Source organism: Podarcis raffonei, chromosome 16 (assembly GCF_027172205.1).
Source record: "Podarcis raffonei isolate rPodRaf1 chromosome 16, rPodRaf1.pri, whole genome shotgun sequence".
Classification (NCBI taxonomy): domain Eukaryota; kingdom Metazoa; phylum Chordata; class Lepidosauria; order Squamata; family Lacertidae; genus Podarcis; species Podarcis raffonei.
This window is the reverse complement of record NC_070617.1, coordinates 37,734,919-37,753,871: the sequence shown is the minus strand read 5'-3', so window position 1 is coordinate 37,753,871 and position 18,953 is coordinate 37,734,919. Positions and strand designations below refer to the sequence as shown.

The window sequence follows — 18,953 nt, the reverse complement described above, 5'->3', positions numbered from 1 at the left end:
ACAGGTCTGTTCTAATTCCACAACCACAATTTTTCACTATTAGCCAGGGATAAGCTTATGTGTGGACATGTTGAAAACATAAGAATAATGTCATACTTAAAATGGTGCATTTTAAGTTCTGGATGGAAACCCCCAATGTGGCTCCATCAAAGGATGCTCCTTCCCTAGGTTGTGGTTCTCTTGTTCTTCCTCTCCTGGTTCCTCCTTCTGCTGTGTTTTTCAGCTGCCTTTCAGGGACAGTCCAGAGCTGTGATTGTAACTCCAGCGCCATTGAAAAGAGAAGGGGTTTGGGCCCCAAGGATGTCTCAGCCCAGTGTTGTAATTGCACCTTCTGGAATGGCCAGAGTAAGAAGCACAATGTCTGTCTTGGGGCAGGGAATGGGGGAAGGCAGGGCATCTGGTGCTGCCAACCTACAAGACATGCCTTGCGTTTTTCTCTCTGCATTTTGTTCCCAGGCACCCAGAGCAACAGAATTCCACAGCGGTATTCTGCTCAGCAGCCCAGGCCAGCAGTCTCCAAGCCCCCAGCCAGTCCAAGCTGCTGTTCCACATCTTTTTTCTTCCAGTGCAATCCAGGAAGTGCTGGTGAAAGGCGAGCAGGCCCCTTCCCACAAGACCTGCTCACAGGTCCCCTCGCCTTCACCCAGTAAGTTGAAGAAATGCAAATCCTGGAACGGAAGCATCCCTTGCTGCATTCAAATGTGCATCAAGAGGATTTGGGCATGGGCATCTGCAAAGATTCAGAGGGCGCTTGATCAGCTCCAGGGAAACTTGAGGGCCTGCTCTGCAGCCTCTGTTTTCAGCACTGGACTCTTCCTGCCGCAATGCTCTCTTTCACTCAGGAGTTCCCCATGTCAGACAGAGAGAGGCCCAAGCGCAGTGTGTGGTGGGGAGCTTTGCTCCTCAAGGTGTGTCCATCTGTTGAAATGGTTCTTCTGTAGGCACTGATCTGAAAAGTATGAAGTGATTGATATCCCACAAGGCAATTGCAGAAATCAACTTACGAATGATGGGTGGAAAGAGATATAGATTTGTGTATTTATTTAAAACATTCGGAAATAAATACTGCCCATTACATTACATAGTAGAGTGCATAGCGATGTATTAAATCTGCTGCTGGAATTGGTGTGATGGAATTTTTATTCTATATTTAATTTAGATTATGGTCTAGTCTTATTTTGGTTTGACTGTTTTTTCTAAATTGTTTTAAAACATGTAATCCACCCCAGGAACAACTGATGAAGGATGGATTTAAAAGGTCCTTAAAATGCAGTGGTACCTCAGGATGCGAACAGGATCCATTCCAGAGCCCCGTTCTCATCCTGAACAGAATGTAAGACACCACTGCGCGTGTGCGCGGGTCGCGTTTTGCCACTTTCGCGCATGTGCGTGACGTCATTTTGACCGTCTGCACATGCATGAGCGGTGAAACCCAGAAGTAACGCGCTCCGTTACTTCCGGGCTGCAGTGGAGCGCAACCTGAAAATACTTATCCTGAAACGTATTTATCCCAAGGTATGACTGTAATAGATAAATAGATAAAGAAAACAAATAAGCATAACACGAAAACACTTTTAAGTAGACTTAACTTTGGCTAAATTGGCAAAATCTTTTAAAATATCTAGATAAGCTCAAATGTTTTGACTGGAGCCTGAATGGTAGTGTCAGGGCCCAGCTAACCAAACTGGGGGAAGTGCTGTGAAGCTGCTCTTGGCGATATCAATGTCTGGATAAGTGTATAAATCGTTAGGCAGGCCAGATCTCCCTCTCACACGTGTTCATTCTGACTGCTAGGACCATCCCAGACACAGCAGTCATTACTGTATGAAACTTGCCAGGCATTGTCTGCTGTTCTGATTGGTAGCAGCCTTACACAGGATCTGGGACAGAGAGCAATCTTTCCCAGACATTCCTTTGCTTGGAGACTGCAGGGACAGAACGTGGAACTTTTCTGTGTGAACAGCATGTACTTTGTTGAACTTTGGTTTCTCTCTTGAGTTCTAGTAGGATACTATGCGCGTGCAAGCATGTGTACATGCCCAGTATTCTAAAGGAGCATACTTGCCAGGACTGGGGTCTCAGGACAACAGAGAATGGGGAGTAGAGGAAAGGAACTGCTGTAGCTCACAGGCTGCCTGCTGGTGAATAAAAATAAAGTGACATGGCTGCTGTAGAACAAGTGGCATTCAAGCTTTATGTCTTAGGGAAACTCTGCCGCATTGTTTATCCCCTGTGCATCCACTTTGGGCTCCTGAAAAATGACAGAGGATTCTTGGACATGTTCTCAGGCTCATGTTCATTCTGTGTAAGCTTAGTGAACTCTCCCCCTGCTCTGAGTCAGCTAAGAATGTGCCTAGTCACTCATTGCCTTTTTATTGCTTTTATTAAAGATTTTCTTGAGTTTCAAAAGTACATCGTCTGTGTTTTCAGATCACAAAGTCCTTTCTACAGATCATTTATATTCAATGTGAGACATTGATGTTGTGGACAGTTTAAGGTTTGGGGAGAAGAGAGGTGGGGAGGGAGAGCTGTGCACTGGCAGAGGAAAGAACAGTTATTGGAAACTTGTTCATTATTACTGACACTGAGGAAAAAATAATGACCACATTCCAAGGAGCCCCAGATTGGCCTGGTTCACACATAATGCAAGAGCAATGGTTTATCAGACTGGCTTAGCACAATGTGTGAACCCAGCCCAGGTTAAAGGTTGCTCATTAACCAAGGTTTGTAGTTGGTTTATAAACCTTAATTAATGTCGTATTTGAGAATGTGGTCCTTCTTCTTAACTCTGGTTAAAAAGTCTTCACCAACACAAAAGCTACAGAGTAAAGAGCAGCAACAAATTCAAACCACTCTCAAGAGCTGGCTGCGATGTAATAAACCAAGGGTTTAAGTGTTTGTCTACCAGGTACCTCATCTGTAACTATGGTTAATATTAACTTAACTTCAGCATTATGTCTGAACCAGACCATTGCATTGAAATGGTATTTTAGTGCTGCTACTCCTTTAGTTGATTGCACTTGCATCTGTATATTTTGTGTTACGGTTTTATTCCTTGTCCACCTTGAGAGGGCTTTTGCTTTGAAAGGTGGTATAAAAATATTTTAAACAAAATAGATTATTATTTTTTTATAAAAAAATGCTCTTCAGAGTAGCAATCAAATCCCTAGAGAGGTTGCTGCTTGATCATTTAATCTCTTGTCAGGAATTCCCTTGGCCTGATTGTGGGTTGTCTCCCCCCCTCTCTTTCAAAGGCCGAGAATGTCAGGCCTCACCATGCCCTTCGGACCTCAGTGCCAGCCCACAGTCCCCACAGAACAGCTGCTCAGGGAAAACTGCAACTGATCCTCAGATGACTGCTTTTAAGGTTGGTGGTTTGGCCTTTTGTGGTTCCTTTATTCGCCCATCACAGCATTAATGGAACCCACTGTTCTGCATGTGATAGCCTGGGATAGGTTGAAGGTTGGTTGCTTATATAGTAATAGGATTATTTTACAAAGAATGAGGGCAGGTCATTGCCTCAAGGAGCTTACAGTATAGAAATAAAAGTACAGTGGTACCTCTGGTTAAGTACTTAATTCGTTCCGGAGGTCTGTTCTTAACCTGAAACTGTTCTTAACCTGAAGCACCACTTTAGCTAATGGGGCCTCCTGCTGCTGCTGCGCCGCCAGAGCACAATTTCTGTTCTCATCCTGAAGCAAAGTTCTTAACCCGAGGTACTGTTTCTGGGTTAGTGGAGTCTGTAACCTGAAGCGTATGTAGCCTGAAGTGTATGTGACCCGAGGTACCACTGTACAATGAAGATTGCAGAGGAAGTGGAGGGAAAGGTTTATTTTTCTTACACATCCCTGGTCTTAGTTACCTTAAGGCAGCCTTTGCCAACCTGGTGCCCTCTAGTTGATTTGAACTGCAGCTCCCATCAGCGCCTTCCAGCACAGTCTAAGGGGTGCTGTAGTGCAAAAGATCTGGAGGGCACCAGGTTGGCAAAGGCTGCCTTAAGCCAAAAGGGTGACAGGGTTACTTTGGAGTCTTCGCCCTGGTTGTCATTGAGTCCAGCGAACTCTGAACCTTCCTAACCAACCTTTTTCTGTGGCCTGGCTGCTCCTTGGCTTGTTCACAGCTGCTGGTCTCTGGTCTTTTATTAACCTTGTTGTGCCAAGAAGTTGGCGTTGGCACTGGGAAAGGGCCCTTCCTGGTATTGTGGCAAAGCTCCACTGGAGAGGTTGATGGTGAAAGTAAGGCAGCATCTATGGAAGCAACTAAAAGAGCCACATTTCTACTTGGTACAGAGTCGCAGGATGAAGCATATTTCAGCAGAACAGAAGCGAAGGTTCAATATCAAGATCGGCTTTAGCACCCTGAACAGCTTGGTGTCAGCAAACTCTAAATCGGTAAGCTGTGTGCTGGGATCCTCCATCTCTCTCACCTACTACTGCTGGCAGCCTCCACCAAATCGTGAAGTTATGTATAAACTTATACAGTCTGGCAACCTGTATAAATTCAGCAAATGTGCATCATTTGGGATGGGAGTGATTTTTGTCTTCATATGTTCTTCCAGTTAATTAGTGTAATTTATTTTGATTTGGCTAGTCACAAGAGCAGGAGCTGTTCAGGCAACTGGAGCCCTGCCCTAACCGCTTGATTGTCTTATTCTGGCTCACTCCTTTATCTTCTGTGATTTGAACAGCCATGGCCTACACACTTTGAATCATATATTTACATCTGTGAGGGCTAGAAGCTTGTTTTGTATTGCCAATGAAAGCTGTTGATAAAAGTACTTCTTCACGCAGCATAGAGTTAAATTGTGGAACTCTCTCCCACTGGAGACCATGGTTGCTGAAACAAGGATAGCTTTAAAAGAGGATTCAACAGATTCTTGGAGGAGAATGCTTTCAATGGCTTCTGGCCATTATGGCTGTGCTCTGCCTTCACAGTTGGCGTACCAGTTGCTGGAAACTGGGGTGTGGGGGGGAGAGTTTTTGTTCTGCTAGAGGGTCTCCCTCAGTCATCTGGTTGGCGACTGAGAACAGGTTGCTAGATTAGACCGGGATGCAGGTGGCGCTGTGGTCTAAACCACAGAGCCTAGGGCTTGCTGATCAGAAGGTCGGCGGTTCGAATCCCCATGACGGGGTGAGCTCCCGTTGTTTGGTCCCTGCTCCTGCCCACCTTGCAGTTCGAAAGCACGTCAAAATGCAAGTAGATAAATAGGTACTGCTCCGGCGGGAAGGTAAACGGCATTTCTGTGCGCTGCTCTGGTTCGCCAAAAGTGGCTTAGTCATGCTGGCCACGTGACCCAGAAGCTGTACGCCGGCTCCCTCGGCCAATAAAGCGAGATGAGCGCCACAACCCCAGAGTCGTCTGCGACTGGACTTAACGGTCAGGGTTACCTTTACCTCAAGGGTCTCCCTCAGGCACCTGGTTGGCGACTGCGAACAGGTTGCTAGACTAGATGGGCTATTGGCCTGATCCAGCAGGCTTTTCTTACATGCTTCTCAGGATGCTGAAATCTGCTCCCATTTCTACATGCTTCAAGTTTCCTGCACTCCCACAGAATCATGGCATAGAAATGGCTGTGTGTGTGTGTGTGTGCGCACACACAAATGGACACACACCAGTGGTTTCTCGTCCTCCTTCCTTTTCCTTGAGCTTTTGTAGGCACACAGCCTTAGGGCACAGTAAACATAGTTCTCTCCCCACACCTTTATCCACAAAACAACCCTGTGAGGTTTAAGCCAGGCCGAGAGGGCAACTGACGGAATGACTCAAGGTTAGGCAGCTGCCTGGTTGAGTGCAGGTTTGAACTGACACTCTGCCCTCCTCACTGCATTGACTCTCAAGTTTGCTGAGCTCACTCACAATGGGCGCCTTTTTGTATCTGCTGCAGATCAGCCATGCCCTCACACTCCAGAAGACGGTGGAATATATCGCAAAGCTTCAACAGGAGAGATCCCAGATGCAAGAAGAAGCCAAGCGCCTCCGGGAAGAGATTGAGGATCTGAATGCTGCCATCATGTGAGGGTTGAAAGCCTATGGGGCTCTCTCTTTCCCTTTCTACCAGAGACAGGGGACCATTCCCATCAGCGCCAGTATAGGCACAAAAGGATGTCAGAATAATACTAAACGAGGGATTCAGGAAGTGAATTCCCACAGCTGTGTTTCTGCAGAAACTTAACTGGTCCCAGTGCACACCCCAGTAAATGCTGCCTGGTACACAAGCATGGGCTGGGTCTTAGGGGTAGCAGCACTTTCTTCTGTCTTCAAGTAATACCACCTGCTGGGTCAACCCAAAAGCCTTTTCTCTGTCGCAGCAACTGTTTCCAGCTGCATTGGCCTTCCCCAGCCTGGTGCCTGCTCGGGAGCCAGGGTGGTGTAGTGGTTAAGAGCGGTAGTCTCGTAATCTGGGGAACCGGGTTCGCGTCTCCGCTCCTCCACCTGCAGCTGCTGGGTGCCCTTGGGCCAGTCACACTTCTCTGAAGTCTCTCAGCCCCACTCACCTCACAGAGTGTTTGTTGTGGGGGAGGAAGGGAAAGGAGAATGTCAGCCGCTTTGAGACTCCTTAAAGGGATATAAAGGCGGGATATCAAATCCAAACTCTTCTTCTTCCGCCCACCTCCAGGTTGGCGAGGGGGGTGTCCACGAGGGAGGGGTCTTTCTCCGGGGGCCTCATGGCTATGGAGCTCCCTCCCATTGGGACTCTGCCAAATTCCTACATTGCAGGCATTCGGAATACTCTGAAGACTGATCTTTTTCAACAGACCTTGCAGGGGTGGTGTTTGTTAGCTGGGTAACTGTCTGGCTCAACTAATGTTCTCTCCAGTTCTGTAATTGTATGTCAAGGGTTCTAAATTTTGTCCGATTTTTATCTTTTCTTTTGTCTGCAAGCCACTTTGGATGGGCATTTGCCCAGAAAGGATCCTGAAAGTGTTTTCAAACAAATGAATAAAGCTGTTGAAAGAGATCACCACACTACTACTACTACTACTAATTTTTATTTATACCCCTCCCTTCTGGCTGGGTTGTCCCAGTCACAATACTCAGAGCCACCTCAAACCCACCAGCATAGGCACAATCACTGTTAAAACTGATCTGATTACAGTGGTACCTTGGGATGCGAACAGGATCCGTTCTGGAGCCCTGTTCGCATCCAGAAGCAAACGTAAGTAGCGATGGCACGTCTGCACTCGCATGCGTTGCTTTTCGCCGCTTCTGCGCATGCGCGTGACGTCATTTTGAGCATCTGCGCATGCGCGAGCGGTGAAACCCAGAAGCAACACGCTCCGTTATTTCTGGGTTGCCTCAACCCAAGGTATGACTGTATATAATACTCAACAGCAGTAAAAATGTTAGAATCATTCTGAGCCCAGAGAAGAAAAGCAGGGTCTTCTGATGGCTGAAAAGGGAAAATTTTCTGTAAGGAAGGAGCCACCCCTGAAAAGGCCTCGTTTGGATCAGGTGAAAAACAGAACAAAGCAATCTCTTGCTATTTAGTCCTATCTGATCATTGGTTTTATATTTTACTTTCAATTGGTACTTCCAGGCGGGGACTTAACCACCACAAATGGGTCATTGGCTGCAGACTTTTTAAGCCTATTGATTTTTTTATGGAAAGAATAAGTTTAAATTAAGGGAATGGGGGAATATGGGCTGGCAGTGTTGTGTGAGCACTGCAGAAACAATTGTGTGCATGAGCAGCACAGACCCCGCAATAAACACCAGCCTGGAAGCCCCCAGACCTAACAGTGGAGGGAAGCGTTTCATAGTTTTCTCTTTTTATTCTTCAGTTCTTGTCAGCAGCAGCTCCCTGCTACGGGTGTTCCCATCACACGGCACAGGTTTGATCAGATGAGGAGCATGTTTGAGGAATACGTCAGGAGCAGGACCCTGCAGAATTGGAAGTTCTGGATCGTATCCTTTTCCCATGCATGCAAATGAGCGCCTGCCCTTGTTGGTCAGACCCTGATCTCAGTTCACTGATCTCAGCACTCTCAGACAGGCAGCTCCTTGAGGGTGTCTTTTAAAGGCTTCAACTGCAGCCACTGGGACCTGGGCCCTTCTGCATGCAAAGCATGTGATCTGCTACAGAATTAAGAGCAGAATCTTAGCATGACATAAGAGCCCTTAGAACTGCTTTGTTGCATCAAGCCAAGGGCCATTGAGCTTCCAGGGCAGCCAGCTGTTGGCACCAACGTCTTGTGCATAGTTAGCGATGAAGGCCACTTGCTTCAGGATGCAGATTTATAGCTTAACTTTAGCAGGCAAGGCATGCCACTAGATTGTCCCTTAAATCCACCCAAGCCTAAGGGTCATGTGAATCTGCCTTCTGCCTTGCCAGCATTTCCTACTTTCAAAAGTGACTTATAGGTTGCTGGGGTTCTTTTTAATGGAAACGGCAGTAGGCCGGTATCTTTCGTGGCAAGGGGTCACCCATCCTGAAAATGAAAGCAACATGTCATCCAGAAACCACTTTGGCAAGCAGGATGTGTTGCGCTCTCTAGGTTTTGAACTCCCTTAAAAGCCCAAGAGGATTTTGTTGAGTCAGTGGGAGAGACAACTCATCGGAAGCCTTGATGCTTTGACATAGTGGAGAGATGGGAGGGGGTTCTCCAGGCTTCAGTTTAAGATTATAACTTCTCATTTCCTGTGATGTATATCAGACAGGAAGGCTCTGGCAGGAAGGGAGCATTTTTCTTTTCTTTCTATTTCAAGACCTTTTCTTTTCTTTTCTTTCTATTTCAAGACCTTGTTTGTGTCTGAGCCTTGAACATAACTATGTACAGGACTGACCTGAAACTAATATTGCTGTCCCCAGTTGCTGCTTCTTGACTTACGGCTTCCCAAGCAGCTCCTGCTTCTACCAGTTAGATTGGTCCAGCCACAGCTGCAGAGACATCAGCATCAAACATGGCTAGAAAGTTAACTGATGGGTAATCTCTTATTTGGGACGCGGGTGTCACTGTGGGTAAAACCACAGTGCCTAGGACTTGCCGATCGTATGGTCGGCGGTTCGAATCCCCGCGGCGGGGTGAGCTCCCGTCTTTCGGTCCCAGCGCCTGCCCACCTAGCAGTTCGAAAGCACACTTTAAGTGCAAGTAGATAAATAGGTACCGCTTTATAGCGGGAAGGTAAACGGCGTTTCCGTGTGCTGCGCTGGTGCCGGCTCGCCAGAGCAGCGATGTCACACTGGCCACGTGACCCGGAGGTGTCTGTGGACGGCGCCGGCTCCCGACCTCTAGAGTGAGACGAGTGCACAACCCTAGAGTCTGTCAAGACTGGCCCGTACGGGCAGGGGTACCTTTACCTTTACCTTTAATCTCTTATTTATTTGCTTAGAGCAGGCATGGCCAAACTTGGCCCTCCAGATGTTTTGGGACTACAACTCCCATCATCTCTAGCTAACAGGACCAGTGGTCAGGGATGATGGGAGTTGTAGTTCCAAAACATCTGGAGGGCCAAGTTTGGCCATGCCTAGCTTAGAGCATTTGTTGATTGCCCAGTCAACAGAGTCCTATGGGTGGTTTGTACCAAGTTCAAAAATGCTAAAAGTACAAACGTTAAAACATAAATTGAAATGAGCAGTTCAATTTCCTGCCCCCAAACCAGCACAAGGTATCAATTACAGGGTTTAAAGTCCAGTAGAAACAATCCATTCTGTGAACAAATAGCATGGTTCTAAAAGGCCTGGGAGAATAAAAGGGTGTTTGCATCGTATCCAAAAGCTCTTGCTGTAAGCATCAGCCAAGCCTCATTGTGTTGCGTTTCCCATATTGGGGGTGCCCCACTACAAAGTAGTGGACTGTGCAAGAAGTGCCATACAGGGTTGAACCATCAGCCCAGCATCCCATTTTGGCAGGAGGCAGCGAACTCTTCACTTCATTCAGGCACTGACCCTGCCAGCCTTACCCCCTGGCTTGTCCCCTGTGCCTGGTGCTCTGAATTATCAGGCCTCTGAGCATCCAGGTTCCATTCAGCTGCCCCGTGGCTTTTATTCACTGTTGTCTGATCTGCCCATCACCTTGCTCAACCCCATTAAAAAGCCACCAGTAGCTGACAGCACATCTGATAGCCATGAATTCCATGTGTAGTGTAGCAGTTTTATTTGATTAGCCACCATTCATAAGAAAGATAAAAAGGCGTTCAGATGAGTCAATTCTGCATGGCATGAAGGCCTTTTGAGAGCAAGTGAGGAAGTGGAGCAGGCCTCTAATGGAAAATTTAGGGGCTTCCAAAGAATCCCAGAATTTTAATTTTTGTTAAAAGAGCATTATCCTAGTCCTCATGGTTCTGGACAGAGTACTGAAAGCACATGAGCATTAGGGATTTCTAAAGCAGATCACACAGTGCCCCATTTTAAGCAATGTGTTTCCTTTGTCAAGACTTAGCTGCCATAACTGCCCTCTGCCAGATGCATGATGAATTCTAGAACAGTCCCTGTTGTGCTTTTCTGTTGCAAAAATGTGAGTGTGTATTTACTTTCCCCTTAACTCACATTGCTGTGCAGTTCAGCATCATAATTAACCCACTGTTTGAAACATTCAACGGAATGGTCTCTACAACCAGCTTAGAAGAGTTGAACCAGACAGCACTGGCGTGGGTAGACCAGCACTGCTCCCTGCCTGTCCTGAGGCCAAGTAAGTAAGGAGTTGGGAGTTTCTAAGGGGGTGTTTATCACAGATTCCCTCCTGGAGCATCATAGTGGCAGCTGAAACATCAGTGGAGAGTCTCAGTCAAGGCTGTTAACTCAGCCAGTCTGGTGTAGTCTGATTTGGAGTACGGCTTTCATCAGCCCAAATTAGCACGTCCGATGGTCACGGAAGCTGGAAGTTCCTAGTCTAGCAGCATCCGGACTAGGGGGAGATTTTTGTGTTTGCACTTTTAAAAAAATAAGCCAACTTGAATGCACTCAGGTCCTGCTTTATGAACATTTGGTATGTGAAAGTTCACTAATCCGAACACAATGAATCAGTACCCAAACCTCTTTATACGCACTGCAGATTCAGATATCCTAACAGAGATAATTTTTTACTTCCTTCTTTGCCCTGTGGTGGTTGGGAGAGATAGAAGAGATCAGACAAATGGAGCGCATGTTTTCCCAGGTTTTTTTTTTTGCTTTTTTGGGTCAAAATCTGAGGCGATTAAAAGCAAGATAGTGGTCAAATGATTCTGAATATCTATGAATTCAAAGTTTTCTCTCAAATTAGTTGTCAAAAGGAAATTGCTTTTGAGAGCAAAAACATGAGTTTGAAGGATTAGCAGATGGACATGATTTCTTTCAAAAATGTATACATTCCGAGACCCATTGAATGGTGGGGAACAATGGATCCTACTACATTACTGAAACTAACCAAACTGGAAGCCCCATGGAACAGCAGGATCCCGTGTGCTAAAAGCAAGCTCATTCTTTGACTGTGGGTCCTTATGTAGACTAAGGAAGAGGGAGGGTATCATCAGGCTTGGAGGAACTCCAATGTTGGCAGAAGTACAAAAAAGTATTTGGAAAGAAAATGGATGTGGGGTGAGGTAGAAGATGGCACAGCTTAGAGAGGACTGAGCCACTTGCTCTTCTAGGGATAAGTTGGTATCAAGCAACAACCCCAGACTGTACAGCTGCTCCTTTGCGCGGAGCTCAACCCCCGGTAGAAGAGGTAGTGTGCCCACCTTCCAGACTGGGGAACCACCAGTCCATAATAGTTTTGAGTGATACACAGTTCAGTGAGGTACAACACCCTCTGTGTTGCATAAAATAGACCAGGGTCCATTACAGCCCAAGCTGGGCACCGTATTTTTCGCCCTATAAGACGCACCGGACCATAGGACGCACCTAGGTTTTGGAGGAGGAAAACAAGAAAAAAAAGATTCTGAATCCCAGAAGCCAGAACAGCAAGAGGGATTGCTGCTTTCGCTGCGCAGCGATCCCTCTTGCTGTTCTGGCTTCTGCGAAAGCAACGCAAAGCCTCTTCAGAGTAGGGGGAACGTTCCTCCCGCTGCCCTGAGGAGGCTTTGCGCGGCTATCCCAGAAGCCAGAACGGCAAGAGGGATCGGTGCGCAGCAAAAGCAACAATCCCTCTTGCTGTTCTGGCTTCTGGGATAGCTGCACAGCCTGCATTCGCTCCCTAAGACGCACACAACATTTCCCCTTACTTTTTAGGAGGGAAAAAGTGTGTCTTATAGAGCGAAAAATACAGTACTTTTATGATAGACTTGTTCCGTTGCAAGAATCTCACCTTTGCAGCTGTGATCACACTTAGTATGTGCACTTTGTTGGAATTTTACTGCAAAGCACCCTTGAGCTTACATCACTTCTTTTGGCAAATAATCTTGGTTTCTTTCTTTTGCTTCTCTTCCCATCCTTAGTGGTTTTGAACACTCTTCGCCACTTGAGCATAACCACCTCCATTCTCTCTGACCCATCTCGCTTGCCAGAACAAGCTACCGAGGCAATGCGCAAGCTCAACAAAACAGAAACCTAACCAAAGGCAACAGCATGACCTCAAGCCGCGACAGACGCCCAAGCCTTACCGAGGCCCAGAGAGACCTCCTTGTGGTTGATTCAACTTCCAGCACATGGGGGGGCCTTGGCACTTGGCCGAGAAAGATGTGTGGCGGTGTGGGGAGCCAAGGGGGACAATTGTTAAATGCTGTGCTTGGGTTTGGTCAAACGGGAAAGCCAACTCAGGTAACTATGCAGAGTGAGATCTCTGCACCCAGCAATAGAAGCACTCCTTCAATGCAACATACTGAAAATATATGCAGTGCTGATGTTTTTCTGCAACTTGACCTCAGGCATCATGGCTCAGAGAGGAGGACGGAGGGGGCCATGTGTTAAAAGGGAAATGCATTTCCATCTTTGTGAAATATAACTTGCTTTTATATTTTGTTACTGGACTTTTGGTCTCCCTTCTACTTGGGATTCTGGCTTCAGCCTTCACTGGCTAAGACTTATGCACCCACATGACCCGTATTGGCAGGTAACAGAGCATAAAGTTCCTTCCTGCTGCCGTAGCAAAAGGCAAACTGCCTTTGAACCAGAGCTAAGGTATGTTGGTTGGCTACGGTGGGAACAGGATGCTGGACTAGACCAGCTCTTCTCCCCTTCTTCCCCTGCAGATTTTGAAATAGCTTTGGGAAGGGGAAAGGGGCATAGTGTTTCTTGTCTCCCACTGGACCCTGGCAGACGTTCAGGTGCATCAGAAGCAGTCCTTTGGATCCTTACTGGTGACTGGGGTGGGAAATACATTCATAACCAAAGGTGAAAATTTAAAAATTTTCACAACTGTACCCAGAATGCAGGATGTATTTTGTTAATGTGAAATCCGCTCTAGCTTTGTAGCCTTTGGGAAGCCAAGATATGCTGACACGCCCGTCCCCTTTTCACAGGAGAGTGTTTCTTTAAGCTTTGCTCATTCTGTTCTTAAACAGAAACCTTTTAACTCCTGTGCAGCTAGTTTAAGCTCTAGGCTGTGTGTTAGCCTTGCAAAGGGGTTCACAAAAGTTACTAGCCCACCAGCAAAAAGTTCAGTAGCCTGCCTGCCCACACATCTTAATAGCTAATGACTTCCAAAACAAAACTTGCCTGTCTGGTCACCTTCAGTGGCTTCTTGGTTGCCCCAGGCCAACCTGAAAACCCAAGACAAATGACTTAGTGCCACCAGAGAGATGTGAACTGTCTTTTTAACTAGGAAATATGTCCCTAGAAACATGATATGTTCTAGCCATTTAAAAGCCACTTCTGTTCCTACCACCCTGCTCAGCTGTAATATTCCTTAACCAGGAGGTCACTTCAGGCTCTGGTTAACATTAACCAAGGTTTAAGGCCAGCAGAGGGAATTTACACCTGAGAGGCAGGCTGTGCTTTGGGGGGGGGGGACGGGGGGACACGTGTCCCACAGCCTGCCTCTACCTCTACTAAGATGATGACATATGCAGACAACATCTAGAAAGAACGTATGCTTGGGGTGTGGGATATAAAGGAAATGCCTCTTAAGATTCTGCTTGACATCTACAGTTTTTATAATTTATAACAAGCTATAGATGCATTTCAATCTGCTGCAATTTTTTCACTTGTCAAAAAGCATGTTTTTTTTTAATCAATTAATATTACCCATTAATTGATTAAACATTGCAGCCCTACTAATAAGTATTTGTGAATTTTATAGCTGCTGAATGTACAATGCAGATTTGGCACAGATCCCATTCTGCTTCCTGTTTTCAGGCCCTTTTCAGCTTGTTGCATTTAATTTAGAATAGTGGTTTCTGTCTGTCTGGTCATCTGTTCCAGAAGAACTCCATGCAGGAGGCTGGCCTGATACTGTGAATCATTCTTCTTCCCCAACTCTTTTTGTCCCAGTTGTCTCTGCACTTTGCATTTTGCTCCACCCTACTTTTAAATAATAATAATAATAATAATAATAATAATAATAATAATAATAATAATATCTGAAGTGCTTTTTAAAAGTCTGTATTTTTAAAATCTAAAAGTCCACCAGGGGCCTCCTTGGACCTTCCTCCTCCCTGGAACTGGTCCTCCATAGCTGTCTCTCAGTAAGCTACATTTGCAGGAGGAGGGACCAGATTAGAATCATAGAATTGGAAGAGACCACGAGGGTCATCTAGTCCAACCCTCAGCAATTCAGGAATCTTTTGCCCAGCATTGGGCTTGACCCCGAGTTTCATACTCTACTGACTGAGCTATCCCAGCTCCTTTCCCAACTCCTGGTTTCTTCTCTCAGCCCTCCAGCTCCTACTTGGGTGTAACAGGGACTGGTACCATACATGCTTTCTCCACAGTGTGGGCTGCCTCTGGAGAGTCAGCTTTCTCTGGTTACCCTCAGCATCCTGTTTAGTGGACCTTGTCCCTGAAGCCACAGCCATGCACATAACAATGCAATATCTGTTGAGGAGTATTTTAAAACCGACCTGCTCAATGAATTTGGGTTTTCTCTGCATCAGAATGACTGCAGGCTACCTAAAAACGTAGCAACAGTTTTGTCCTGTGACCTTCCAAGAATTCCAGCTAATGTTGGGGTAGAGCATCAGTTGCCAGCATCTGCAGAGCAGCGGACAAGGTGATTTCTTTTTGGCAGGGTGGTTTCTGGTGGCATTGGAGGGAGGGGGTTGCAGAGCTAGCAAGCACCTTTTTCTCTCCCCCGAATTGTGAGGAAGGCTCCTGAACCATCTCATATTATTTCATACAGGCCTGGCAGTTAATAAAATAGACAGGACCTTCCTGGCATGGGCCAGAATTAGACTCTGGGCCACTAGTTGACCTGTTGTTGTGTGAAAAGAGCTACGAGCTCCCTTTCACCCAGTTCTGTTATTTCAATGTTTTTCTCAGATGTTGGCAGCCACAGCAGTATTTGAAGAGGATTCTTGCCAAAAAAACCAAGACACTAAACCTCAAGCTGTAGTGGGGGGTGGGCAGTTGCTCTGAACTGTCTCTGTTTGTGGCCCTCTATTCTCCTACTCTCCTATTTTTTCAAACATACTTTGAAAATCCACTGCTGTCTCCTTCTAAGATCTGCAACCAACTCCAGAAACTGGCCTAGTGAACAAAGGTTGATGCAGGGGAACACCACCTCCCCCCGCCAATCGTCCTATTGTCTCTGGGCCTCTGCAAATTCCGTTGACCACATTGAGCAAGCAGAATTTGCAAGTGTTGCCACTTCCTGACTCTGAGAAAGAGGCTGATGCAGGAGAACGAACTCTTGTGGGTACCTGGACAGGGGACTTCATGCCTGTCCAACACCTGAACAGCTCTGAAAGCAGCAGGTGTTCCTCTGTTTCAGGAGCTATCCATTGTCATTCCCTTGCTCTCCTCAGGTTGTGGCACTCTGCAAACAAGAGAGGTTTTTAAACTCTCCATTTGCTGAAATGCTTTCAGTTTACCTTCTGCTCTTGAGTTGCGCAAGAGCATTTAGCTTGGGAACGGAACATCCACCTTTTCCAGGAGCACTGACCATCTTTACTCTGCAAACCATAAAGAGGTCAGCCTCTTTACTTTTCAGAAGCTGCTCTCAGGTACTTGCCTTCAGCGCAAAGATGGAGTTGGGTTTGTGAGAGTTCTTTGCGTGGAAAAGAGCTCTGCAGTAGACACATGCACACAGTTTTGTTCTGCCTGAGCCTCCTTGGGTGTCCCAAGGTTTGGCTGTTTCTCTTAGCATACAGTGGCATGAATAGTGCTGGCTTGGTTGACCCAGATGTGAACATGGCAAGGATCCTTTTCCTTTTAAGACCATCTTCCCCAACATGGTGCCCTCCAGATGTTGGAATTACAGCTCCCATTGCCACTGAATTTTGGTCATGGTGGCTGGAGGTGATGGGAGTAGTTGGTCCAAAATGCATAAATGCCACCAGGCTGCATGAAGGCTGGTTTAGTAGTTTCATCACAGCTGTCTTCACACCTCATGAGCTGAACCAGAGAAAAAACTTCCTTTTGGACCAGGGATGAGAACTTGTGAGCTCCAGCTCCCATCAGCCCCTGACAGCCTGACCAGTGACATCATTTGGCAGGGCACAAGTTCTCCACCCGTGTCTTGGACTGACTGTTAAGAGCTGAAGAACCCTTTCTCCTTGGCATCTAGTCTCCTAAGGGTATCACTCCAGAGATGCTTAACACTGCCTACCTTTGCTCAGGTGAACCTTTTTCTTCTGAACTCTACCATCATTTTCCTCAGCCAGACAGGTGGTGAGCAATCAAGATTCTGTATGGCTTTGAAAAGGTACCAGCGTTGCAGAGAGGTAGTTTCCATATGATTGTACTTTGGAAGGTTGTGGATATTTTGGGACTTGCTTTAATCTGAATGATGCTCATAAAGTTGCATTTTGCTTAATAAATGGGGTTGCAAGTAGTACAGATAATTGTATATTTCCTCAATTATTGTTCTGGGCAAAATTGCTTGTTTTGCAACTACAAACGATAAAAGCTTTTATAATTAATTGGTTGTCTTTCTTTTCCTTTTTAATGAGCTGTGGGAGGATCTCAGACCTGCCCCTCCTTTCAGCCTTGTGAAAGATTTTTTGTTGCATGAAAATGGTGCTCCGTGGCAACCTCTTGGGTTGGTCTCTTTCAACAATGCAATTGCACTTTTTTACAACCAAAATAAATATTCTCTCTTTTTTAGGATTCCATGGCGTGTCTTGTATTGTGTCAGTTTTCAGTGGAGGCATAGAGTCTCTGTGGTGATGCATCTGGTTTAGACTTCTGCTCTTCCCCATCCAGAGGATTAGGGAACTGCAGAATGTGATGAGAGCTCCAAGCCATTAAAATGCAATATTAAATTGTGGCTGTTGCGTCTTATGATGCTGAGTCTGAGATAAGCCTTCAAAGAAGTCTTGCAGAAGTTCCACAAAATGCTTGATGATTAGATTTTTGCAAAGAGAAGACAGGACTGCACTGCATAAGATGAGCCCCAACACCCATCTCATGCTTTTTTGTGTGTAAAACTAATCTTTTTCTGGGGTCTTAAAAAACCCCAGGACTCGGGGCAGAGCGCTTGACTTCTGGAGGTAATGCACTATCCATCTTCTTCAACCTCAAGCACCATGAAAACACAATATCTTGTTGCTTCCACAGCCCAGTTCTCCAAGCTGTGAGGCTTCAGAGATGTAGCATTGGGAGGTAAAGCATTTTGTGATCAATGGTTTCTTAACTGTTTGTAGATCCAAATATTTGTAGGTGCAATCACAGCATTCACATCCCAACAGATACTGCTCCCCCATCAAATTTTAGGGATTGGGGCATGCACCCTAACTATGCATCTGCTGCAACCATTTGATCCACTTTCTTCATTTACGTACAGTGGTACCTCGGGTTAAGTACTTAATTCATTCCGGAGGTCCATTCTTAACCTGAAACTGTTCTTAACCTGAACCACCACTTTAGCTAATGGGGCCTCCAGCTGCCGCCGTGCTGCCAGAGCACAATTTCTGTTCTCACCCTGAAGCAAAGTTCTTAACCCAAGGTATTATTTCTGAGTTAGCGGAGTCTGTAACCTGGAGCGTATGTAACCAGAGGTACCACTGTACTTATTCATGACATAAATTCTTAAAAGAAGAGAGTTGTACTTTATGGGTTTTCCCCACCCTTTTCAATTAAGCCTTCCAAAAGAACTGGAAGAATTGTTGTTCATCTGCGTAAGGATATCAGAAGAATTCTGTTGGATTAGGCCCATCTAGTCCAGCCTCCTCTTCTCAAAGTGGACAACCAGAAGTCACTGGGAAGGTGGCAAGCAGGACCTAAGTGGAGCAGTCCTCTCCTCACTTGTGTTTCCTAGCAGCTGGCTTCCAGATATATAACCCCTACTACAAAGCCATCGTTGCCAGCAGTCATTGATAGCCTCATCTGTGAATTTGTCTAATCTCACTTTAAAGTCATCCAAGCTGGCAGTGATTACTGCCTTCTGTGGGAGCAAGTACCATAGTTTAACTATTTGCTCTGTGAAAGACTCTCTTATGTTTCTTGAATCCTCCCAAGATTCAGCTACACTGGATGTTCAGGAGTTCTAATACAGTGGTACCTTGGGTTACATACGCTTCACGTTACAGACTCCGCTAACCCAGAAATATTACCTCGGGTTAAGAACTTTGCTTCAGGATGAGAACAGAAATTGTGCTCTGGCGGTGCAGCGGCAGCAGGAGGCCCCATTAGCTAAAGTGGTGCTTCAGGTTAAGAACAGTTTCAGGTTAAGAATGGACCTCCGGAATGAATTAAGTACTTAACCCGAGGTACCACTGTACCAGTTTTCCCCCTGACGAGTGCTTTAAGCAAGCCAAGCTAACCATGCCGATGTCACCCGCATTTTGAAGCTGAACAGTTCCAGCAGTCCTATAGTACTGCATGCATTTCCCCCCTTCTGCTGCCTTGGAGTTTTGTTTTTTAAAAAAAGTTTCTGCAAGGTAGTTTTGTGCCTCTTTGTGATAAATCACGTTTATGCTTGAAGAATCTGCGGGCAACCACA

The 18,953-nt window shown here is 46.1% G+C and overlaps 1 protein-coding gene across 2 annotated transcripts in view; it reads left to right on the top strand.

Annotated features, from left to right (window-relative positions):
- The window catches only part of MLXIP (MLX interacting protein), a 54,660-nt gene extending 41,778 nt beyond the window's left edge, over positions 1-12,882 (top strand). The window contains exons 10-17 of one of the 2 annotated variants that reach the window (XM_053369866.1): positions 224-345; positions 457-646; positions 3,255-3,367; positions 4,290-4,391; positions 5,885-6,012; positions 7,782-7,905; positions 10,499-10,628; positions 12,352-12,882. In XM_053369866.1, coding sequence (XP_053225841.1) covers positions 224-345; positions 457-646; positions 3,255-3,367; positions 4,290-4,391; positions 5,885-6,012; positions 7,782-7,905; positions 10,499-10,628; positions 12,352-12,467 — 1,025 coding nt within the window. In that variant the 3' untranslated portion in view covers positions 12,468-12,882. The remainder of the gene's footprint in view (positions 1-223; positions 346-456; positions 647-3,254; positions 3,368-4,289; positions 4,392-5,884; positions 6,013-7,781; positions 7,906-10,498; positions 10,629-12,351) is intronic. The other variant, XM_053369867.1, reaches the window with a different exon arrangement.
- The last annotated feature ends 6,071 nt before the right edge of the window (positions 12,883-18,953 follow it).